Genomic DNA, 24859 nt, shown 5'->3' on the forward strand with positions numbered 1-24859 from the left:
GCATGTATCTGATGTAGCTACACTTATCTGTACTTGAATTGTGCTGTTTGAAACGTGCATTTTCAATAAAGCTTTTTAAATTGCAATTATTTGTGTCAGACAGATTCTTCTCTTAATTAATTACATCAGGGGTTCTTAAACTTTTTACATCAAGGGAATATTATTATACTGATATTATCCTACCTGTTATCAGTGGGGGGGGGGTTTATTCTGCTGCTCTGGACTGTATCCCACGGTAGGTGGCGGTAGTGAACCAATAAATAGTTGTATTGCTCGCCAGAAACCCAACCAGGCTGGCAGACAGTTGTTACCATGCAACGAGCAGATGCTTGTGAAAAGTACTAGTTCCAAAATTGTCAAAATTGCCTGCTGCTGAATACATAGGTCGCGCGCGTGTATGTCGCTAACCTAGCTAGTTAGCTAGCCATCAATAAAGTTCCTAATGTTACAACATGGCAGACGGCTGGAGCACCCACACCGGAGAGGCTGCCTATCGTTCCCCAGATGCTGTCAAAAACCTTACAATTAAGTAAGTTGCAGTTGGCGTTTGTGTGGCTTTTAGTCCTTGCATTGCCATACAAGCAAGACACTCGTTAGCTAACGTTAGCTCTCAAAGCAGATGATGATAAACACCCAGTATATTGCTTAACCTGATCCCTGAGTTTGCCATGAAAACATGGCATTTAGCTAGCTAGAATCCTGTTTACTTTGTTTATATTTACAATGGTGTTTACAGGATCCGTATTCAGAGAGTCACCTCCACAGCAGCCCTCTCCCAACACCTTCAGCAGCAGGTTTGGACTCAACAGGAGAGGGGAGGCATTGAGCTGGACACCCTCAACTCACAGGCTCAATCAGGTGTTAACACTGTTTTGAAACAGCAAGATGATGTTAGATGTTTTGAAACAGAAAGATGTCAGATGCTTCTTAGTTGAGTAGATGTTATTTTCGTGGTGGCTAGATATGGACCACAACATCTTGGTTTTGTTTCAGCCAGAAATGATGAGGAGTTAGTGGTAGGCTGGCAGGAGAAAGCTGTTCAGTCAGGTAGGTCCTCTACCAGTGTCCTTATAACAAATAAGACTTTACTGTTTAGGATAGTTTGATGTTGCATAGTAAGGTGTGTGTGTGTGTGTGTGTGTGTGTGTGTGTGTGTGTGTGTGTGTGTGTGTGTGTGTGTGTGTGTGTGTGTGTGTGTGTGCACAATATGAAGTGGTTTTGTTCCAGAGTGAGTCAGTATGCCAGACTCCAGAGATCATGGCTCAGGAGCGGACCAGGGGCAGACGGAACTGCAGGATTTTCACCCACACCGATTCTGACTGCTACACCAATTGGGAAGGGGTGGTTTTCAACAGAATCTCAATTTCTGTAACGGTTCTGTAACCAAAGACGCTGGGAGACGGGAAGCAAGTATAGGGGGAGGATTTATTAATAAATAGACATGAAACTAAAGAAGAACAGTGTCTGGACAAGAGAAACGGAGTCCGGGTGAGTCCGATGAAGCGCTGGTGCACGTAAAAATGGTGACAGGTGTGCGTAATGATGAGCAGCCTGGCGACCTCGAGCGCCAGAGAGAGGGAGCTGGAGCAGACGTGACATTTTCATTATTCAAAACAAAGCATTTACCTATTTTCTGTCCAAAAGAAACGTTAGTGTTTTAAAGCTGTTTTTGATATACTCACTACAGCATTCCCAGAGTATGGTGACGCAGGTCAAGTCCAATCCTACCTTACTGGCACATAGGATGGCCAATGTCAGACACAGACGACAGGACAGACGCCCAGAATGTAATTGAAGCAGCTTTGATGAGTCCTGCTGCTTTGAAGACAAACAGTGTACCGGTATGTTCACATTACACCATACCCTTGTATGATAAATGTGTTTGTGGTATTCTGTTGGTCTGCAGTGACTGCACCATCCCCAAGTCCAGGCTGATTACCTGGGAGCCCTCGGAGGACTTTGTGAAGACCAGCCACATGGTCAACACACCTGCACACCATGCACATCATGGGGGACCTGGGACCAGCAGGCAAGTGAGTAGCACAAGGGGAAAAACCACTATGTAGCCTATACACTTATTACACTGCTTTGTATGTAATACTTTGAAGTAGATTCCAATTCAGGCATTGAAAAGTGGCATTTTATTATTGTATTTCTCAGACTTGGCCAAAAGGAGAAGGAATGCTTGTGCACGATAAGAGCAGATGGAAATGGAGTGGTTACCATCAAACCAGACTTCAACAAAGGCAAGGAGCCCTACAGGCCAGTGACCCGCACCCGCTGAAGTCAAAATGTTTTACCCCTAGCTCAAGTAAGGGTCACTTACTTGGTAGCAGAATTCATACATTCCCAGCCATTTACTGTGTTATGATGCTGTTTGTTTGCACCCAAGGTTGAGACGGAGGGGGAGAAGAGGGAGGTGTGGCGTCAGACCAGAGGAGACGGAACAGCAACAGTGCATATATAGACGTGAGTGACTGAGTGTGTAGTGTTATTCACTGTTGGTGCACTGTAACAATACTTGTATTGTAGTTCATGCAAAATCAAAACTTGGAAGATGTTTTTGTAACCCAAAGTGGCCTAATGTCAGATTTGTCCTTATGCATGTAAGTGATGTACATACAGTACACTGATGAAATATTATTATAGTCTTTCAGGCAGGTTAGTCTTTTCTATGACAATGACCTCTCCTCTCTTTTCCTCCTTTCAGCGTTATGTACGTCATAAAGACTACCTCAACAGCTTGGTTGGCCAGGAATGAAATGGTATGCATGAAGTTTCTAAAGATGACATCATAATCTGCCCTTGTAGCCCACACTCTTGATAACCTCAACCACTGCTCCCTGCTCCAGAATATACAATAATGTTGAATGATGCATTGCCCAACAAACTGCATGTAATGGATCTAATTTACTGGTGAGTGGATGCTATTTCATTTCATTGCTGTAAGTAGTTAAGGAAAGAAAAGCGGAATACATCAGTGTAATATAAATTGCCTGATTTATAAAGGTTGTATAGATCAAGATTGCCAAGAGATTTGTCTACCGTATGTGTAGAACAACACAAAGTACAAGCCAAAAGGAGTGGGCTTACATTCAACTGACAATCTAAACCTTCTTGCATTGATTTTGACCCTGAACTTTCAGAGTTTGATTGACTCTTCAAACCAAAAGCATCAGTGAAGAAACCGTGCACCTTTTAAGTACTACCTCAAACCCCATGTCCAAGTATATTACATTACAACGTATAACAAATGAGAGGTCTCTGTCATTCAATGACTTTCTATGTTATCAATCTGTCAATGAAGACACCGGTGCCCCTGGGTGAACCATCACAGACTCGGGCATGTTTGCTGTGAAACTCTGGGGGGCACTGACAGACAGACTGGAGAGAATGTTGAGAATGTAGATGTTGAGCCACTGGAGCCCAGTGACTGCTGGTTTGAGAGGCAGATGTCTGCCAATGACTGTGTCCGTGACTATGTCCATGGCCTTGACTGTGGCTGCAGCTGTGTTCATGTTCGTGACGTTACCCAAAGCTATGCTTGAGGGCATATCCATGGTTGTGAACATAATAACCTGAGAACTCAACAGGGCTCCCCTGTGTATAGTAGGACTGGGCCCAGCCTTCAAATGTCTTTGGTGTGGTCTCGGTAGTCTGTAGGTTGGAGGAAACTGGAGCGTAGGCTTGGACTGGGTATGATTCTGCAACCAATGAGAATGTGGAGAGATTACACAGAGCTTATCTAACTAAACAGTGATTCTCTAACTAATCATGGGGGACCACTAGGTGCCTATTGTACAGTATTCAATTACAGCTGAGGATCATCTATTGAAACTGCTCATTATACTGTAGTACATCATGTACTCTGGCTTGCACCCAGCAATCATGTTAATTGAATGACCTCTCGTCTTGTAGGATAAATGATGTGTCTAGTGCTTTCTCAGTACTCAGGGTGGGTGGACCGTCTTCCTTCTCTATTGATGTAGGGTCATACAGGACATCAATGTTCAGGGGCACAACTTTCACTGGGGACAGGGAGACACCCCCCCCCCCCCCATTCTGAAATTGCATTTTTGTCCCCCCCAGATGTATCATTGAAAGGTGATACAAAACGAGGCAAAAGTGTGCTTTAGGGCCATGAGGACACGGTTGGGTTGGCTGTTTGGACTATTTATCTGACCGGATGGGCAGAAAAAACAATTCTGAAACCAGAGTTGTCCCTCAGAAGCCTGAAAGGCATCTTCTTATCCAGGACTGATGCTCTAGCATCAGACATGTCTAGAAGTGGGTGCCAGCCCCTTCCGTATGTTTCACCAGAGCAAGATAAGGAGAATGTGTGACACAGTGATGGTAGATTTTCCAAACAAAACGTCCCGTTATGTTCAGCATGAGGACTCAACACACATTTCAAGCATATTATTTATTTTAATTGAACCTTTATTTAACTAGGCAAGTCAGTTAAGAACAAATTCTTATTTACAATGATGGCCTACGATGGCCAAACCCGGACAGAGCTGGACCAATTGTGCACCGCCCTATGGGATTCCCAATAACGGCCAGATGTGATACAGCCTGGATTCGAACCAGGGACTGTAGACTGAGATGCAGTGCCTTAGACCACAGTGCCGCACATAAACATATTACCACTTAACTACACTATTAAGCCCACTTAAAGCTGTGACATACTGCAGTGTATCACAGTTATTTTCAACCACAATAAGGCTGGAGTAAGGATAGAGATCCCCCCTGCTATGATGGGGTTGCAGAGGAAGAGAGTGTGGGACCAAAAGTGTTACTATGACCAGAAACAGCCAGGCCATGGCTAACATGGGTACACTGACCCCAAAAAAGAAAGCCCTTAACCATAAGTGAGTACACTGTGGCCATACCCATAAGGGAGGGGGATACAGGAACTAACCCCTCCACTTGATTCTGGGCAGATGCACCAAACAGTACCAGCCCCAAGGTTGTGTACAACACCCCTGTGTTGATAGAGAGCAGCTGAAACATGAGGAGGAACCAAACGGTGCCCACAGTCTTCTCAATCCCACCACAGAGGAGCACCAGAACCCCAATGCTGAGGAGTATCTGGGTCTCTGTCTGGTGGTGGAAGGAGTATGTGATGAGCTTGTGTACCGCAAAGGAAGAGGAGGGGATTAAACGGATATTATCGGGTGGACAGACATCAGCGGCATTGATGTGTTGTGCTCTAGCTTGCTGCTGTAGCCTAATGGCACACTCTGTTACGTCATTAACGTTAGCTACACGTTGTTGCACGCTAGATAACGTTACAACAGACCCATTCAAAGTGGCTAGCTAGCTACTGAGCATGATTCTTGAGTCACTCAACCCCTCCTTGCTAAGGTACCAAAACTGTAGTTCCAAGACTTTAGACATCTTCTGATAAACCGGAAATTGACTCTGCCGCACGAGCATGCTTTTGCGGCACAGTCGATAGCGCGCCGGACCTCGGGCTAGAAGGTCGGAGGGTTCGAGACCTGCTCCCTGTCTGTTTCATTACAATACTATAATGACAGCAACAATGCCACTTGTTAGCCTGAACTCAGGAGTAAAACTCTTGAACCTCTGAACCACATCTTTCTATTCGGGTGATCATGTTGATGCTCAGTGCATACTTGTCAAACTACTAGAGGATAATCAAGCACAATACAAAATGTCAGTAACGACACTTTTCCTCCAATATTGCACAACACTTTAGCCAAGACTTGAGAAGCTAGCTTGCTAAACCAAAACAAATGTACTGAACTTCCGCATTTGGATTAATCACTTTCACAACCACAAAGATACTGTTGCGCAGATCATGAAGTGCGTTAAAGGCAGTGCTGCATTTAAAGACACTTCCTTCCACCTGCTGGCTTGTGCCTGAAATGTGATGACCAAGGAGTCCTCAACAGCTCATGTGAGTTAGATAGAAAGTTAGATATATTTGATTGGACAGTTTAATAAAATAATAAACCCCGTTTAATTAAATAAAACGTGTCAGGCCAGGGACAACACAATAAAGTAAACGGTTTCTATTGTGGTCCCTTAATGTTACTCAAAGTAAAACAATAATACAACAAAATATTTGGCAAGGAATGGTTTCTTCCTATTGATATCATGTTGGTCTATCTATGTAAAACGTCCAACCAACCATCGATACAACCATTACTCAGTCAGTAAGATATAATAAGCACATCACGTTCGTTATTGAGCTACAACCAGTTAAAAGATGATACCACCAGTCCGGCTCCAAACAAGCGTTTTTTTTGTGACGTATTAAGCGCAGTCATAAAGCTGTGACCCAAAATGACGTAACCATGCATTATTTCACTACATAAACGGTGTTCAGATTTGATTTAATCTGTACAATAGTTTTCTTCACTCAGGTTGTTGCAGGTAATCTTTGGCCTTTTGACGCACCTCCTTCCCAACATATATATACATATATAGGGAATAGGGTGCCATTGGGGATGCCATCTTTGTGTGTCTGTGTGTCAGGATATGTTTTGAGTCAATTAATTGACGGAAATTTTCCCCCAGAAAGAAAGATGGATCGTAATGATGAGAGAATCAAAAGAGCTTTAAGACGCCGTCCTTATGTGGTAAATATAAAATATTCATTTGTTTTGTCCTGTTTTTGTTATATTATCACATTTTAAATTGAGTGTTGTGTTGACAGTTGAAACCAGTGAGGGTGAACACCCCTGATTCCGTGTTGTGGCCAACCAGCAAGGTGCACAGAAGGTCAAAGCCTGTAAGTCTTATCTGACCTGAAAAAAAACACATACACATTAGTTATGCATTCTGCATGTACAAACTGCAGTTCTCAGAATTAAAGCAAATGCAGATATCCCTATCTAACTTCATTGAATTCTGTCTTGACAGTCTAATTCAGTGCAGACCCCTCAGATCCACAAAAGGCCTGTAAGTCAAATTCAACCACATAACAGTCCTTATATTATTTATTGATACACAATTCAAGGCCAAAATGAGCAAAGCAGTGTTGAATTCATTCTTTACTGTTAACAGCCAATCATTGTGAGCTATGGGCAGGACCAGACATCTGGGGATGGATGGAGCATCAATCCAGAGCCTCTCAGCCAGGTCATCTCTGCTGTTCCCATAGAGATACAACAGTTAGATCAATCTGTTGATTCATATGGCCATTTTGGTTGGCTTGGTTGAATTGACAATTATCCATTCGAGATGCTAAAGAATCCTGTACTATGGAAGATCTTTTGCCCCACCCCTAATGTTAATACATGTTACCCATGTATTACTCACTACTTGTACAACCATGTTGGATTGCCTACATATTCTATGTATTCTATGGCTGCCATGAGTACATGCCTTTCTCTGTCTCCTCAGTCTGGAAGGGTGACTCGGCTGATAGAGAGAAAATATCACGACGTGATCTCATCCTCCAGTTCTGATGACTTTTCCATCTACTCCTTCACTGACTGTGAATCTGAGGTAAAAGAGTTGTACCCTACCTTCCATGTCTTTGTTGAGTGACATCACTGGGAGGAGGATGGTCTCTGACTAGTTGACTCTGATACACAGTGTGATGATGAGGATCATGAAAGGAGGACACCAAAGCTGAAAGTTGAGAATGGAAAGGTGACAATGCTTGATGTGAGGGATATGGACGAGGATGATGATCTGTCTCTCCACTCCTTCGATGAGTCAGACTTCCTGGTAAGTTCTGCATATTAAATATTTTTTATATATATACATGGGGATTGGAAATGATGCAGACAATTACTTATTGAGTGTAGTCATGTATCTGCAATGTGCATAGAGTAGTTATAAAGTATTTCTACAGATTGTGTTGAACATAGCACTTTCCTGATATGTTACTTTACTTTCTGGTCCTACAGAGCCCAGGGAAGGTCTCAGGTCCTGTATCTGTCAAGAATGGCCTCTCTCCTCTTGTAACCTCAGCACACCGGACACTGGCTGAAGCCCTACGGGCCCTGCCCTCTGCTGTAGGCTCTCCCTACCCAGTAAATGTTCCAAGGCCTCGGACTCCTCTCAACCCTGTCATTATCGCTCCGCCCCGAACAGAGAACTTCCCATACCGCCACAGCCCTCGCCTGGCTCCCATCACCAACCTGAGCGAGACCGGCAGGAAGCTGCTCCAGGAAATGGCTGGAGTGGCCCCACAGGTGAGAGGAAATACAAGAAGGGAATATTGGCTATACTATATAAGTCCTTCTATAGTATAGCATAAGTCCTTCTCTAGTATAGTATAGCTCTAGGTATAGTAGCTCAAGAGAATAGAGAACCCACAAACTTACATTACTTTATCTGCTTGTCCAAAATATTCAGGAAGGGAAGGTCAATAAGAAAAAGAAGGGCAAGGCCAAAAAAGAATTGAAGCAAGAGAAGGCCAGTGAGACGAAACAGATGGGAAATGTTGGAGAAAGTAAGGAGGAAGACAAGAAAGAGGAAAAGAAGAGTCTGAGGAAGAGGTGAGGAAATAGAGGGAGAAGTGGAACATAACCAGGGAATACTAGACTAGAGAATTAGAGAAATAGAATGAGGTAGCAGAGAAAGAGCAGCTATCTGATGTGTAAGTGCAAACTTAAGCAATAAGGCACGAGGAGGTGTGATATATGGCCAATATATCACGGCTAAGGGCTGTTCTTAAGCACGACGCAACACGGAGTGCCTGGATACAGCCCTTAGCCGTGGTATATTGGCCATATACCACAAACCCCCGAGGTGCCTTATTGCTATTATTAACTGGTTACCAACTTAATTAGAGCAGTAAAAATAAATATTTTGTCATACCCGTGGTATACGGTCTGTTATAAACTGGGTGATTCGAGCCCTGAATGCTGATTGGCTGACAGCCGTGGTATATCAGACCGTATACCACAGGTATGACAAATTATTTAATTTTACTGCTCAAATTACATTGTTAACCAATTCATAAGAGCAATAAGAAACCTTGGGGGTTTGTGGTATATGCTCAATATACCACGGCTAAGGGCTGTATCCAGGCACTCCGTGTTGTGCGTAAGAACAGTCCTTAGCTGTGGTATATTGGCCATATACCACACCCTCTCGTGCCTTATTGCTTAAATATACCACGGCTTTCAGCCAATCAGCATTCAGGGATCGAACCACCCAGTTTATAATACTATTTATTCTCCTGTGGTTTTTGATTGACAGGTTTCTTCAGTGGCTGCTGCCCAAACTGAGATGTTCTAAGACATAATGGCCAACTATTACTTCTACCACACACACACACACACACACACACACAGATGTTGAGTATTGGTTATTCCTACAACACACACAAACGTAATTTCAGAGACAGGAACTATGATTAGCAAAATACATATATTGGTCTCATTCTTATATTTTGAGACATGCAGCATTATTATTTTTTTTAAATGATATTGATCCCCATACAGCCTATGATAATGAGTTGGATTTACATGCTTAATCTTGGAAATATAGCCAGGAGAAGCAGAGTCAACACCTCTACTCATGCCATAAGTGCCATGACATATTTAGTAACCACAGAGAGATAAGACCTCTGTCTCCACAGTCTCATGCAAAGGACATCACCAACCTTAGGGCAGAGTCACTGGTATTGGGGTCTTCGGTCTCCTTTGGCCAAAGTGAAGAGTTGAGGGCCCCTTACTGGTCTCCTTGCAATATCTGGTCTCCCACACAGAGATGGAACTCTACACCGGTTTAGACCTGGGAGGATATGGCTTCAGATGAAAGACAGCAGAGAGATGCAGGCGGTAAAAGCTTCAAACACTGTGATATGCAAATTCAGGACCATTGTACACTGAAGTGGAGCATGCATCTGGTCTGAAGCATGTCAAAAGAGTAGAAATGAACTGGGACTGGAGGAATACATCACATTTAAACTAAATTAGCATGTATCTGATTTAACTACACTCATCTGGACGTGAATGGGGCTGTTTGAAATGTGCATTTCCAATAAAGCTTTTTAAATTGCAGTTATTTGTGTCAGACAGATTTTTGTCTTAATTAATTACATCAGGGGTTCTTAAACTTTTTACATCAAGGGAATATTATTATACTGATATTATCTTACCTGATATCAGTGGGGGGGATTTATTCTGTTGCTCTAGACTGTATCCCACGGTAGGTGGCGGTAGTGAACCAATAAATAGTTGTATTGCTCGCTAGAAACCCAACTAGGCTTACAGACAGTTGTTACCATGCAACGAGCAGACCCTTGCGAAAAGTAACTAGCTACAAAATTGTCAAAATTACCTGCTGCTGTATACATAGCGCGCGTGTGTGTATGTTGCTAACCTAGCTAGTTAGCTAGCCATCAATAAAGTTCCTAATGTTACAACATGGCAGACGGCTGGAGCACCCACACCGGAGAGGCTGCCTATCGTTCCCTGGATGCTGTTGAAAACCTTACAATTAAGTAAGTTGCAGTTGGCATTTGTGTGGCTTTTAGTCCTTGCATTGCCATACAAGCAAGACACTGTCGTTAGCTAACGTTAGCTCTCAAAGCAGATGATGATGATAAACACCCAGTATATTGCTTGACCTGATCCCTGAGTTTGCCATGAAAACATGGCATTTAGCTAGCTAGAATCCTGTTTACTTTGTTTATATTTACAATGGTGTTTACAGGATCCGTATTCAGAGAGTCACCTCCACAGCAGCCCTCTCCCAACACCTTCAGCAGCAGGTTTGGACTCAACAGGAGAGGGGAGGCATTGAGCTGGACACCCTCAACTCACAGACTCAATCAGGTGTTAACACTGTTTTGAAACAGGAAGATGATGTTAGGTGTTTTGAAACAGAAAGATGTCAGATGTTTCTTAGTTGAGTAGATGTCATTTTCGTGGTGACTAGATATGGACCACAACATCTTGGTTTTGTTTCAGCCAGAAATGATGAGGAGTTAGTGGTAGGCTGGCAGGAGAAGCTGTTCAGTCAGTGTCCTTATAACAAATAAGAATTTACTGTTTAGGATAGTTTGATGTTGCATAGTAAGGTGTATGTGTGTGTGTGTGCACAATATGAAGTGGTTGTGTTCCAGAGTGAGTCAGTATGCCAGACTCCGCTGGAGAGACAATACCACACAGATCATGGCTCAGGAGCGGACCAGGGGCAGATGGAACTGCAGGATTTTCACCTACACCGATTCTGACTGCTACACCAATTGGGAAGGGGTGGTTTTCAACAGAATCTCCATTTCTGTAACGGTTCTGTAACCAAAGACGCTGGGAGACGGGAAGCAAGTATAGGGGGAGGATTTATTAATAAATAGACATGAAAATAGAGACGAACAGTGTCTGGACAAGAGAAACAAAACAACATCAATGCAGACATGGGAATGAAACTGAGGAAGTGACAGATATAGGGGAGGTAATCAATGACGTGATGGAGTCCAGGTGAGTCCGATGAAGTGCTGGTGAGCGTAAAAATGGTGACAGGTGTGCGTAATGATGAGCAGCCTGGCGACCTCGAGCGCCAGAGAGAGGGAGCTGGAGCAGACGTGACAATTTCATTATTCAAAACAAAGCATTTACCTATTTTCTGTCCAAAAGAAACGTTAGTGTTTTAAAGCTGTTTTTGATGTACTCACTACAGCATTCCCAGAGTATGGTGACGCAGGTCAAGTCCAATCCTGCCTTACTGGCACATAGGATGGCCAATGTCAGACACAGACGACAGGACAGACGCCCAGTGTAGGTCCCTGTTACTCACCAAAGTGAATTATTATTAAAGTGAATGTAATTGAAGCAGCATTGATGCGTCGTGCTGCTTTGAAGACAGTGTACCGGTATGTTCACATTACACCATACCCTTGTATGCTAAATGTGTTTGTGGTATTCTGTTGGTCTGCAGTGACCGCACCATACCCAAGTCCAGACTGATTACCTGGGACCCCTCGGAGGACTTTGTGAAGACCAGCCACATGGTCAACACACCTGTACAGACCATGCACATCATGGGGAACCTGGGACCAGCAGGCAAGTGAGTAGCACAAGGGGAAAAACCACTATGTAGCCTATACACTTATTACATTGCTTTGTATGTAATACCTTTGAAGTAGATTCCAAATCAGGCATTGAAAAGTGGCATTTTATAATTGTATTTCTCAGACTTGGCCAAAAGGAGAAGGAATGCTTGTTGTGCACGATAAGAGCAGATGGAAATGGAGTGGTTACCATCAAACCAGACTTCAACAAAGGCAAGGAGCCCTACAGGCCAGTGACCCGCACCCGCTGAAGTCAACATATTTTACCCCTAGCTCAAGTAAGGGTTACTTACTTGGTAGCAGAATTCATACATTCCCAGCCATTTACTGTGTTATGATGCTGTGTGTTTGCACCCAAGGTTGAGATGGAGGGGGAGAAGAGGGAGGTGTGGCTTCAGACCAGAGGAGACGGAACAGCAACAGTGCATATATAGACGTGAGTGACTGAGTGTGTAGTGTTATTCACTGTTGGTGCACTGTAATAATACTTGTATTATAGTTCATCCCAAAATCAAAACTTGGAAGATGTTTTTGTAACCCAAAGTGGCCTCATGTCAGATTTATCCTTATGCATGTACATACAGTACACTGATGAAATATTATTATAGCCTTTCATGCAGGTTAGATTATTTTCTATGACGATGACCTCTCCTCTCTTTTCCTCCTTTCAGCGTTATGTACGTCATAAAGACTACCTCAACAGCTTGGTTGGCCAGGACTGAAATGGTATGCATGTAGTTTGTGACAGATCTTTAACACAAGTTGTTTCGTCAGCAAAGGCCATCTCAAATCCAATTTTATTTGTTACATGTGCTGAATACAACCTTACAGTGAAATGCTTATTTTACAAGCCCTTAACCAACAATGCAGTTTAAGAAAAATAAGTGTGAAGTAAAAAATGGATCATTTAAATAAAAGTAACAAATAATTAGAGAGCAGCAGTAAAATAACAATTGCGAGGCTATATACAGGGTGTACCGGTACAGAGTCAATGTGCGGGGGCACCAGTTAGTCGAGGTAATAGAGGTAATATGTACATGTAGGTAGAGGTAAAGTGACTATGCAGAGAGTAGCAGCAGCTTAAAACAGTGGGGGGGGTGCAAAAAGTCTGGGTAGCCATTTGATTAGCTGTTCAGGAGTCTTATGGCTTGGGGGTAGAAGCTGTTAAGAAGTCTTTTGGAACTAGACTTGGCGTTCCGGTACCGCTTGCCATATGGTAGCAGAGAGAACATTTTATGACTAGGGTGGCTGGAGTCTTTGATAGTTTTTAGGGCCTTCTTCTGACACCGCCTGGTATAGAGGTCCTGGATGGCAGGAAGCTTGGCTCCAGTGATGTACTGGGTCGTACACACTACCCTCTGTAGTGCCTTGCGGTCAAAGTCCGACCAGTTGCCATACCAGGCAGTGATTCAACCAGTCAGGATGCTCTCGATGGTGCAGTTGTAGAATGTTTTGAGGATCTGAGGACCCATGACAAATCTTTTCAGTCTCTTGTGGGGGAATAGGCTTTGTTGTGCCCTCTTCACGACTCTTGGTGTGTTTGGACCAAGATAGTTTGGTGATGTGGACACCAAGGAACTTGAAGCTCTCAACCTGCTCCACTACAGCCCCGTCGATGAGAATAGGGGCGTGGTTAGTCCTCCTTTTCCTGTAGTCCACAATCATCTCCTTTGTCTTGATCACATTGAGGAAGAGGTTGTTGTCCTTGCACCACATTGTCATGTCTCTGACCTCCTTATAGGTCTTTCTCGTCGTTGTCGGTGATCAGGCCTACCACTGTTGTCACCGGCAAACTTAATGATGGTGTTGGAGTCGTGCCTGGCCGTGCAGTCATGACTGAACAGGGAGTACAGGAGGGGACTGAGCATGCAACCTCGAGGTGCCCCCGTGTTGAGGATCAGCGTGGCGGATGTGTTGTTACCTACCCTTACCACCTGGGAGGCGTCCCGTCAGGAAGTCCAGGATCCAGTTGTAGAGGGAGGGGTTTAGTCCCAGGGTCCTTAGCTTAGTGATGAGCTTTGAGGGCACTATGGTGTTAAACGCTGAGATGTAGTCAATGAATAGCATTCTCACATAGGTGCTCCTTTTGTCCATGTGTGAATGGCAGTGTGGAGTGCAATGGAGATTGCATCATCTGTGGATCTGTTGGGCCGGTATGCTAATTGGATTGGATCTAGGGTTTCTGGGATAATGGTGTTGATGTGAGCCATGACCAGCCTTTCAAAGCACTTCATGGCTACAGATGTGAGTGCTACGGGTTGGTAGTCATTTAGGCAGGTTACCTTAGTGTTCTTGGGCACAGGGACTATGGTGGTCTGCTTGAAACATGTTGGTAGTACAGACTCAGACAGGGAGAGGTTGAAAATGTCAGTGAAGACACTTGCCAGTTGGTCAGCACATGCTCGGAGTATACGGCCTGGTAATCCTTCTGGCCCTGCGGCCTTGTGAATGTTGTCCTGTTTAAAGGTCTTACATCGGCTACGGAAAGCGTGATCACACAGTCGTCCGGAACAGCTGATGCGCTCATGCATATTTCATTGTTACTTGCCTCGAAGCGAGCATATTAGTTATTTAGCTCATCTGGTAGGCTCGTGTCACTGGGCAGCTCTCGGCTGTGCTTCCCTTTGTAGTCTGTAATAGTTTGCAAGCCCTGCCACATCTGACGAGCGTCAGAGCCGGTGTAGTACGATTCGATCTTAGTCCTGTATTGACATTTTGCCTGTTTGATGGTTCGTTGGAGGGCATAGTGGGATTTCTTATAAGCTTCCTGTTGTATAGCACACTGTATTACTTATACAACTAATATAAGGACATGACATGAGACGGGAGTAGAAATTAACGTGGGCATTGTTTAATGCATTTCACAGGGAGAACATTCCAAGCATTTCAACGTAGGTAAGCAAGGGGGGTTTACAGGTGCCCTAATGGGACAACACTAGAATATCAATACACAACACTTCCGGGTTAGAGTCCCGCTCCTTGAAAGAGGCAGCTCTACCCTTTAGCTCAGTACAGATGTTGCCTGTAATTCATGGCTTCTGGTTGGGGTATGTACGTACAGTCATTGTGGGGACGACGTCATCGATGCACTTATTGATGAGGCCGGTGACTAATGTGGTGCCATCGGAAGAATCCCAGGAACATATTCCAGTCTGTGCAAGCAAAACAGTCCTGTAGTTTAGCATCTGCTTCATCTGAGCACTTTTTTATTGACCGAGTCACCAATGCTTCCTGCTTTATTTTTTGCTTGTAAGCAGGAATCAGGAGGTTAAAATTATGATCAGATTTGCCAAATGGAGGGCGAGGGAGAGCTTTGTACGCATCTCTGTGTGTGGAGTAAAGTTGTTCTAAAGTTTTTCCCCCTCTGGATGGACATTTAACATGCTGGTAGAAATGAGGTCAAACTGATTTAAGTTTCCCTCCATTAATGTCCCCGGCCACTAGGAGTGCCGCCTCTGGATGAGCGTTTTCCTGTTTGCTTATGGCGGTATACAGCTCATTGAGTGCGATCTTAGTGCCAGCATCGTTCTGTGGTGATGTGTAGACAGCTACCTAAAATACAGATGAAAACTCTCTAGGTAGATAGTGTGGTCTGCAGCTTATCATGAGATACTCTAGCTCAGGCGAGCAAAACCTTGAGACTTCCTTAGATATCGGGCACCAGCTGTTGTTTACAAATATACATAGACCGCCACCCCTTGTCTTACCAGAGGATGCTTTTCTACCCTGCCGATAGTGTAAAACCCGCCAGCTGTATGTTATGATGTCGTTCAGCCACGACTCTGTGAAACATAAGATATTACAGTTCTTAATGTCCCGTTGGTAGGATATACGTGCTTTTAGTTTGTCCCATTTATTTTCCAGCTATTGTACGTTGGCCAACGGTACGGATGGCAAGGCAGATTAGCCACTTGTCGATAAATCCTCACATGCCACCCCGATCTCCTTCTGCGAAATCTACATATTATTTTCCTACAAATGACGGGGATGAGGGCCTGTTCAGGTGTCTGGAGTAAATCCCTCTCGTCTGACTCATTAAACAACAATTCTTTGTCCAATTCAAGGTGGGTAATCGCTGTTCTGATGTCCAGAAGCTCTTTTCGGTCATATGAGACGGTAGCAGCAACATTATGTACAAAATAAGTTTCAATCAAAGCGAAAAATCAGACAAAATAGCATGGTTGGTTAAGAGCCAATAAAACGGCAGCCATCCTCTCTGGCGCCAGTTCAATTTATTAGTCCATGTTACGGGGAACAAAGGGAATTTGTTTTTCTGAAGGGGTTGGTCACAGATCTGCCAGTTCACATCAAATCACACGTTTTGTTGCCTGACTCAGGACTCAAAACAGTGACCTTTCAGTTACTGGACTAATTCTCTATCTTCCACCTTCTAACACTTCTAGCATGGGCTTCCTAGGCAAAGTTCCCTTTACACTATCCCATGTGCGTAGCAAACACGAGTCTCTCTCATGATCTGGTAATGAGGTAGTCCTGCGTGCAACTTTAAAATCAGTGTCACCCTCAGCTCAAGACACTGACCTCTTGGTCTAATGGTCAAGACACTGGTTTTTCCCATAGGAGGCTCAGGTACAGATCCTGCCCATGAAATGTGCACACCTCTCCCAAAGCACAATTCCACTGCTTCCACCAATGTAGTGTTTTTTTGCAAACAGCAATGGTGTAATGCCCCTTTTTGTCTCAAACCCGGGTCTCCCTGCCCGTAGGCCAGTGCTTCTCAATTATTTTCTGTTATGCCCCCCCTAGGAAGAAGTAAACATTTCGCGCCCCCCAACTCTCCGCCGCGACTGTAAATAGCATCATTTGTCTATAAAATTGTTATAAGTACACCTCTACATAACATTGTATCCTTATTAACATTAAAGAAAACAAAAAAAGAAAAAGAAAGAAATATAGATCAACTTACAACAAATAATAATTTTATTAACATAGTTTTTTAGTCTGTAACAGAAAAGACTTAAAGTGTATCAATTTGCCTGGGGGGGGGGGGGAAAGAAAAAGAAAAAAATCCTTATTTAAACTGTAAACATTTTTTGACCTTTTGATACTGAAAAATAAAATTAAATATAATCAATAAATAATAAAATTATTATTTATAAAAAATGTATCAGCAACATTAACTCAGGAGCACAATATATGAAACACTTTGGCCTATAAAACAAAAATGAATAAAACAATTTGCGCAGATTTTTTAAAATCAAAATGAGGAAGTCAGGATTAATGGCTACAAAGAGCACGTTTTGCAGAGCACAGCTTTTCGAAGCGGGGTTTGAAGCATGATACTAGAACTCTCAGCTCCTGCTCAATGTTTAGCTGGGACCTTTACTTGGTCTTCAGTGCAGCAACAGCAGAGAAGCCAGTCTCACAAAGATAAGATGTTGCAAAAGGAAGAAGAATGCCCATTGCCCTCTGCCCTAAGAGTGGATACTGCCTCTCTACACTCAGCCAGAATTCACTCAGTGTCTGTGATGTGAACCTCAGTCTCAATGTGGAGTCAGACGTCATATCAATGAACTGGTCCTCCTCTGCAGAGCTGAAAGCAGTTGGAGCTGGTGCATTGAAAGGATCTCTCACCAAGTCATATTGGGAACTATTTTCAGGGAAGTACTTTTTAAAGAATCCCATCAGTGATGAAATATGCTCCTTAATATATGGAATCACTGAGGTGGCATCATAGTCAGTAGTGTCAACAAATTCATGCAGGTTCTCGAATGAATCAGTATTTCCTTCATCAAGTTGCCTGCCCCACATTGCAAGCTTTCGAGTGAAAGAACTGATCTTGTCTGTGACCTGAGGGAGGTGTGTATCTTTCCCTTGAAGCTGTAGATTTAGTTCATTTAGTTTTCAAAATATGTCACTCAGGTAGGCCAGTTTTGCCAGGAAGTTCTCATCACTAAATTTTTCTGCGAGGTCATACTTGTGCTCCTGCTCCGAAAACATTCTTATCTGCTCTCTGAGCTCAAAAACTCTGGACAAGACTTTTCCTCGTGACAGCCACCTTGCTTCACTGTGAAACAGCACAGCTTGATGTTCAGCTCCCATCTCCTCACAGATAGCGGAGAAGACTCTTGTTTTTAGTGGTCTGGTCTTTATAAAATTGACTACACATACAATGTCAGTCATAACCTCACTTAATTCAGAGGAAAGGTGCCTTGATGCCAGTGCTTCTCTGTGTATAACACAGTGTGTCCACTCAGCATTAGGTGAGGCCTTCTTGATGAGTGCCCGAAGTCCTTTTCTCATCCCTGCCATGGTCTGTGCACCATCACTGCAAACACCAATGCAGTTCTCCCACTTTAGCCCATTCTCAGTCAGGAAGCAGTCCAGCATTTTGAATAGCTCTTCAGCTGTGGCTCTGTCTCTGACATATTTACAAAAAAGTAGATCCTCTCACAGGGAGTTTGTCATGTCAAAACGTACATAAGCGATAAACATCCAGTCTTTGTTGCTGTCAGTTGCTTCATCGAACTGTAAGGCAAAACGTTTGTCTTTGAGTTTATCTACCAGCTGTTCTTTAAGATCGTTAGCAATGTCATTTATACGTCTGGCGACAGTGTCATTGGACAGAGGGATAGTTTTTATTTTTGCAGCACTTGCGTCATCCAGCATGACAGAGACCATGTCTAATGCTGCAGGCAGTATCAGCTCCTCTGCTATGGAGTGTTTTTTTTTGCACTGTGCAATTTGGTATGCCACCTTATATGATGCTAACAGTGCTCACTGGTTTACTGAAGTAGCATTCACAAAGCGGGACGATTGTTGGCAATATTCGGCACGTTTTCGCTGAAAAAACTCAAGCGGCTTGATTGGGGTGTAATGTCTTTAAGTGACGCCTTCATTTATTTGGCTTCATGCTGTCCGCTGCCAACATTTTTATACACAGTAAACATACCGGTCTTTCCTCGTCTCCCACTGTAGTCACAGTGAAGCCAAGCGCTACATACGCTTCGTCTTAGCTTTCGTGAGACTTACGTTTGTCTCATTATCTCCGTCTCTCTCCGCCTTTCTTTTCATCCCTGTTAAATATTTTTCCATGGTGTCTCTTAAGGGTTTGTTATCTGCACTTCATATCTCCTGCTCTGTACTGTGTGCTCTTGTTCGGTGCAAAAAAAACCTACTCCCTGCGGCAAAAAAAAGCATGTTCCCGGGATCACACGCGCCCCCCCCTGGCATTGCTCCGAGCCCCCCCAGGGGGGCGCGCCCCACTATTCGAGAAGGACTGCCGTAGGCAAACAAATATATTGTTGTAAATTCAGGCGGACGCCCCAAAACAGGTTTTGGACCTGGGTCCATCAACTGTCAAGCCAACACCTTAAGTGCTACTCCAATATGTCCAAACCTCTCGATGTGTTCACTCGGTGTTGGATTAAAGTTGCTCCAGAATGTGAGTCAGCTGAGATCTCCTTCCTTGGGGAGAGCATGCCGCCACACTTCTTTATAGCAAGTCTCTCACGTGTACACACATCTTTGATGGCTTCACAGGCACTATCCCACTTCTGATACCAGTGTAACAAACTTGGGGGTAGCTCCAACTGGGACTCGAACCCCAGTCCAGCGACTAGCAAGCCAACACCTTTATTCATTACACCAAGAGATCAGAAGGTGGTAAGTGTTGGGTTAAGCTTGCTACAATATATACGTATATAGGGTAATGTAGCATTGGGTGAGGCAGCATTGCCACTTAGTGCTCCCAACACAGCAAAACACAATCTTTACCTTCTTAACCTTAACTAACCTAAAGTCAAATACATTTAGACAAACCACCATGTGAGCAGCAAGTTTAGGGTTAATGGAGTGAAGTGGATAATGGGTAGGGCCACCAGTATGAACTATATGTCTATACATGGATGGATGCTCTTCATCAACACCATCTTTTCTGTGAAACTAGATATCAGCAATCAATCAACAAGACTAATGAAATGGGTCAAATGAAAACATTAGAACTGCTAAAGGTAATATATTATATTCTGAAACCAATTTCTTACTGGTATATTTTGAACATGATCTGTCAATCCTGAGAGCGACGCTCTCTCTCCTCCCCTTCTCCCCAACTCTCCCCGCTCTCTCTTTCTTTGCATGTGCTGCGGCGAAGTTTCCCCTAGATACAGATCTAGAATCAGCTTCCCCTCCCCAAACCTAACAAGGACCATTAGCGGGGGGAATTCAAACCTGATCTAAAGCCAGGGTCTATTTGGGGAACTTGTCCCCTCCCCCACAACACTACACGTGGATGCGGCTTCCTCAGTTCACCATGCTCATAAAGAAAACAGCAGTGTATTTTAGCTGTAAGTATTTTGCAGTTACTAGCGATATTATTTTAAATGAATTTACCTAGCTTCGTTATTATTCAACAATAACTCGGCCAATGTAGCTGTAGCGGGCTACATTTCGTCGATGCATGGAAAAGTATTAGCTCTGTTGTAGCATTTTGTTAGCTAGCGAGCCATTTTTCCTGGCTATACTGGTTAATTAGCCAGCTAGCTGCTAAAGGTTGCTGGAGTAGACATTAATACATTTCGGAATGGATTATTATTGCATTGCTTATCTTTGCTATGATGTCTTAGATGTTCTCATATGGAAGAATGTTGTGTTGTGCATAATGTTAAATAACTCCATAGGAGTAATGTTAAACTAGCTACTGGTAGCTACCTACATTGTAATACAAATGTTGTCCTAGCTCGGTTGCTTTCCTGTGACATGCTGAGTTATTTGCGCAAGTCACAATGTGAGACATTTTGTTTAGAGGTGGGTGATTGTATTTTGAAATGGCAGCTAGGGAAAGGCATTTGGAATATTTCACTATTCAAATATGGATATCCGGATGGTCCAATTACATTTCTTTTTTTGTGAAAACATGTTTTATTTGCTGCAGGACTGGCAGAGACAGTGCGGTGCTAGAAGGGAAGATTTGATTTGGAGAGACAGTTGTTGCTGTCATACTATACATTTATTAATGAATTATTTTAAAATTGTAATCTAAAAGCAGGAATCTCTCGTGCCAAGGTATGTAGCCAACCGTCAACCACCTCCTCATTTCCTGCATTTTAAAGTTGCAATCGGCAGTTGCAAAATCCATTTTTGAACCTGCAATTGAATGATATATACCCATTGATTCTTGAAGAATATAACTTATAAATGCCTCATGAGCTTAGTTCAACAGTTGTACCCCATCAGAACTCAGCATATAAGCTTGTTTTACTTCAATGTGGGTTAACAAAGTACATGTAAACAAACACTCTATAGCCTCAAAACATGGTTAAACATGGATCAATCCACTAATGGGAGGGAAATGTAGCCTCAAAATGAGCTGTTAATGGCAGAGAGATTTCAAACTCTTTGTAATTGGTCTATTAACTTAGACCACCTGGTGATGTCACCAAGCAAGCCAAAACTCCACCAATACAAAACCTGTGGATTTAGAATGTCTTATGTAGATTGTATTTTCAATCAGCAACTATCAGGAAGTTACACTGATAAAAAAAATTCATAGTTTCATCGGCTGTTGTACAAATATTATACAAAACACCAGCTGAGTGACACCGGCTGCATCAGTGAGTATGAACCTGACAGTGAAAGCTCGAGTGACAGGTGTTCAGAACTCACTCAGCCTGGTAATTCTGAGACGGTAGACACCGGCTGCTTTCGTAAGCAAGGGAACATCCGCAGTCTACCGTCAAACTTACCAGGCTTAGCAAAAATGTAATGTCATTGCTTGCTAATATGTGGATTTGTTGTTAATCTTATGTATGTTCCATCGTTTTGTGTTTTTCAGGCAAGCCTGGGAAAGAACTGAGAACTAAAGGGTCAAGACAGACACCAGAAAGAGGCCCAAGAAGACTTGGACGCAGGAACAGAGGACAGCGAGGGATGTACAGAACTCACTCAGTCCGGTAAGTTGGTGAGTGTACACTTCGAGACTGCTTACCTGACACGGAGGAAGTCTTTTCTTTTTATCTCCTCTCCCTTACCTTCCCTATGCCCCCCTCCCCTATTGTGTTGGACCGTCATGTGGTTTAATCTTTTCTTTGTTTGCGATTAGGTTTGGAGAATGACTTCTCAACCCAAGACTAAGAGCAGCTGTGAGAAAGCATCAGTTTGGAAGCATTTGGGAAAATGTAAAGTGCTAAAGAAGGTTCCCGGCAAAGAGGATTGACTGTTATGGGTCAGAGCCAGCTCTCACAAACAGAACATGGAAAGACATGAAAACCTGGTGCACAACAAAATGCAAACAGAAAAGGCTCTCCGCAGCCGGTAAAAGGCTAGCAGGCTATAGGTGAATGGGAGAGTTGTAAAAGACAAAAAGCTTTTTAGACATAGCTCCAAAATGCAGGTGCTCGTTGCGCTCGTGAGCTAGTTCTGTTTTGTGGTGGAAAACTTAGTGTGTCGAGCATAATACGTCAACCCTGTTACCAATAGATAAAGGGGCTAGACATTTTTTTGCAATTTCATTTTTTGTCTGAAACGTCCAATTCAAAGGCTTCCATTCCCCTTGTCACAAGGAATTTATGCATGATGTAATACGAAACCCTGCCTCCCGAGTGGCGCAGTGGTCTTAGGCACTGCATCGCAGTTGCTAGCTGTGCCGCTATAGATCCTGGTCCGAGTCCAGGCTCTGTCGCAGCCGGCTGCGACCCGGAGACCCATCGGTTGGCGCACAATTGTCCCAGCGTCGTCCTGGTTAGGGGAGGGTTTGTCTGGCAGGGATGTCCTTGTCCCATTGCGCTCTAGCAACTCCTGTTGCGGGCCGGGCGCATGCATGCTGACACGGTCGCCAGGTGTACGGTGTTTCCTCCAACACATTGGTGTGGCTGGCTTCCGGGTTAAGCGGGCATTGTGTCAGGAAGCAGTGCAGCTTGTCAGGGTTGTGTTTCGTGGAGAACGCATGGCGCTCTACCTTCGCCTCTCCCGAGTCCGTAGGGAGTTGCAGCAATGAGACAAGACTGTAACCATCAATTGGATACCACAAAAATTGGGGAGATAAAGGGGTTCAAAGAAAAATATTTATATATAAAAAAATATAACCCTGTTATGGTCAGCCTTTACTTAATAGGCACTTATTGTAGTCATTTTTTTATTTAATCTCTTGAGATGGGAAACCCGTTTTCTATTTTTGTTTTCATTTGAATATGGTCTTTATTTTATTTATTTATTTCACCTTTATTTAACCAGGTAGGCAAGTTGAGAACAAGTTCTCATTTACAATTGCGACCTGGCCAAGATAAAGCAAAGCAGTTCGACACATACAACGACAGAGTTACACTTGGAGTAAAACAAACATACAGTCAATAATACAGTATAAACAAGTCTATATACGATGTGAGCAAATGAGGTGAGATAAGGGAGGTAAAGGCAAAAAAGGCCATGGTGGCAAAGTAAATACAATATAGCAAGTAAAACACTGGAATGGTAGATTTGCAGTGGAAGAATGTGCAAAGTAGAAATAAAAAATAATGGGGTGCAAAGGAGCTAAATAAAATAAAAAATACAGTAGGGAAAGAGGTAGTTGTTTGGGCTAAATTATAGGTGGGCTATGTACAGGTGCAGTAATCTGTGAGCTGCTCTGACAGTTGTTGCTTAAAGCTAGTGAGGGAGATAAGTGTTTCCAGTTTCAGAGATTTTTGTAGTTCGTTCCAGTCATTGGCAGCAGAGAACTGGAAGGAGAGGCGGCCAAAGAAAGATTTGGTTTTGGGGGTGACCAGAGATTTTCCTGCTGGAGCGCGTGCTACAGGTGGGTGATGCTATGGTGACCATCGAGCTGAGATAAGGGGGGACTTTACCTAGCAGGGTCTTGTAGATGACATGGAGCCAGTGGGTTTGGCGACGAGTATGAAGCAAGGGCCAACCAACGAGAAGAGCATACAGGTCGCAATGGTGGGTAGTATATGGGGCTTTGGTGACAAAACGGATGGGACTGTGATAAGACTGCATCCAATTTGTTGAGTAGGGTATTGGAGGCTATTTTGTAAATGACATTGCCAAAGTCGAGGATTGGTAGGATGGTCAGTTTTACAAGGGTGTGTTTGGCAGCATGAGTGAAGGATGTTTACATTCTAACCAGACACCTAGGTATTTGTAGTTGTCCACGTATTCTAAGCCGGAGCCATCCAGAGTAGTGATGTTGGACAGGTGCAGGCAGCAATCGGTTGAAGAGCATGCATTTAGTTTTACTTCTATTTAAGAGCAATTGGAGGCCACAAAGGAAGAGTTGTATGGCATTGAAGCTTGCCTGGAGGGTTGTTAACACAGTTTCCAAAGAAGGTGCCAGAAATATACAGAATGGTGTCGTCTGCGTAGAGGTGGATCAGAGACTCACCAGCAGCGAGAGCGACATCATTGATGTATACAGAGAAGAGAGTCGGTCCAAGAATTGAACCCTGTGGCACCCCCATAGAGACTGCCAGAGGTCCGGACAGCAGACCCTCCGATTTGACACATTGAACTCTATCAGAGAAGTAGTTGGTGATCCAGGCGAGGCAATCATTTGAGAAACCAAGGCTGTCGAGTCTGCCGATGAAGATGTGGTGATTGACAGAGTCGAAAGACTTGGCCAGATCAATGAATATGGCTGCACAGTAATGTTTCTTATCAATGGCGGTTAAGATCGTTTAGGACCTTGACTACACTCAATAAGTAGGAGTAACTTACAAAAAGCTCTGGACATAGGTATTTTTTTATGACTTGAGGAGCCTGTTCTCGGCTATACTGGTCTGCATTTCTGCCATGCTGTCTATATTTTCGGCCATCTCTCCTGTGCATTTCTTGAATGCCACTTTCAACCTCAAAGTCATTCAGCCAACTGTCCAGGTCTACTGCCTTAGGATCACCATTACTGCAGTT

General features: G+C 43.6%; 1 protein-coding gene and 1 long non-coding RNA gene across 6 annotated transcripts; both read left to right on the forward strand.

Moving 5' to 3' along the window:
• Positions 1 to 273: 273 nt before the first annotated feature.
• Positions 274 to 9992, forward strand: LOC109892839 (uncharacterized). 5 transcript variants are annotated; one of them, XM_031826729.1, is made up of 15 exons: positions 274 to 529; positions 737 to 858; positions 1688 to 2033; positions 2161 to 2311; positions 2393 to 2469; positions 2711 to 2765; positions 6547 to 6608; positions 6686 to 6760; positions 6892 to 6930; positions 7036 to 7110; positions 7375 to 7479; positions 7570 to 7704; positions 7887 to 8174; positions 8338 to 8480; positions 9187 to 9992. In XM_031826729.1, the coding sequence occupies exons 7-15, from the start codon at positions 6555 to 6557 to the stop codon at positions 9230 to 9232; spliced, it is 960 nt and encodes a 319-aa protein (XP_031682589.1). In that variant the 5' UTR covers positions 274 to 529; positions 737 to 858; positions 1688 to 2033; positions 2161 to 2311; positions 2393 to 2469; positions 2711 to 2765; positions 6547 to 6554; the 3' UTR covers positions 9233 to 9992. The 5 variants fall into 5 exon arrangements, with proteins under 5 accessions (XP_031682589.1, XP_031682592.1, XP_031682590.1 ...); XM_031826732.1 differs by lacking the exon at positions 8338 to 8480 and having other exon boundaries at positions 276 to 529; XM_031826730.1 differs by lacking the exons at positions 274 to 529; positions 737 to 858 and having other exon boundaries at positions 1183 to 2033.
• Positions 9993 to 20190: 10198 nt separating this feature from the next.
• LOC116374389 (uncharacterized) lies at positions 20191 to 22698 on the forward strand. Its single transcript, XR_004210304.1, has 3 exons — positions 20191 to 20307; positions 21795 to 21912; positions 22062 to 22698. It is a non-coding gene; the product is annotated as an uncharacterized LOC116374389 (long non-coding RNA).
• The last annotated feature ends 2161 nt before the right edge of the window (positions 22699 to 24859 follow it).

Source organism: Oncorhynchus kisutch, linkage group LG6, assembly GCF_002021735.2.
Source record: "Oncorhynchus kisutch isolate 150728-3 linkage group LG6, Okis_V2, whole genome shotgun sequence".
Lineage (NCBI taxonomy): Eukaryota > Metazoa > Chordata > Actinopteri > Salmoniformes > Salmonidae > Oncorhynchus > Oncorhynchus kisutch.

What these genes read in the sequence shown, in the direction of transcription:
- LOC109892839 (XM_031826729.1), top strand. Translation starts at nt 6,555, where the DNA reads ATGGATCGTAATGATGAGAGAATCAAAAGAGCTTTAAGACGCCGTCCT. An exon ending in CTCAGATCCACAAAAGGCCT is followed by an intron (nt 6,931 to 7,035) that starts GTAAGTCAAATT and finishes TACTGTTAACAG; the next exon opens with CCAATCATTGTGAGCTATGG. An exon ending in TCACTGACTGTGAATCTGAG is followed by an intron (nt 7,480 to 7,569) that starts GTAAAAGAGTTG and finishes TCTGATACACAG; the next exon opens with TGTGATGATGAGGATCATGA.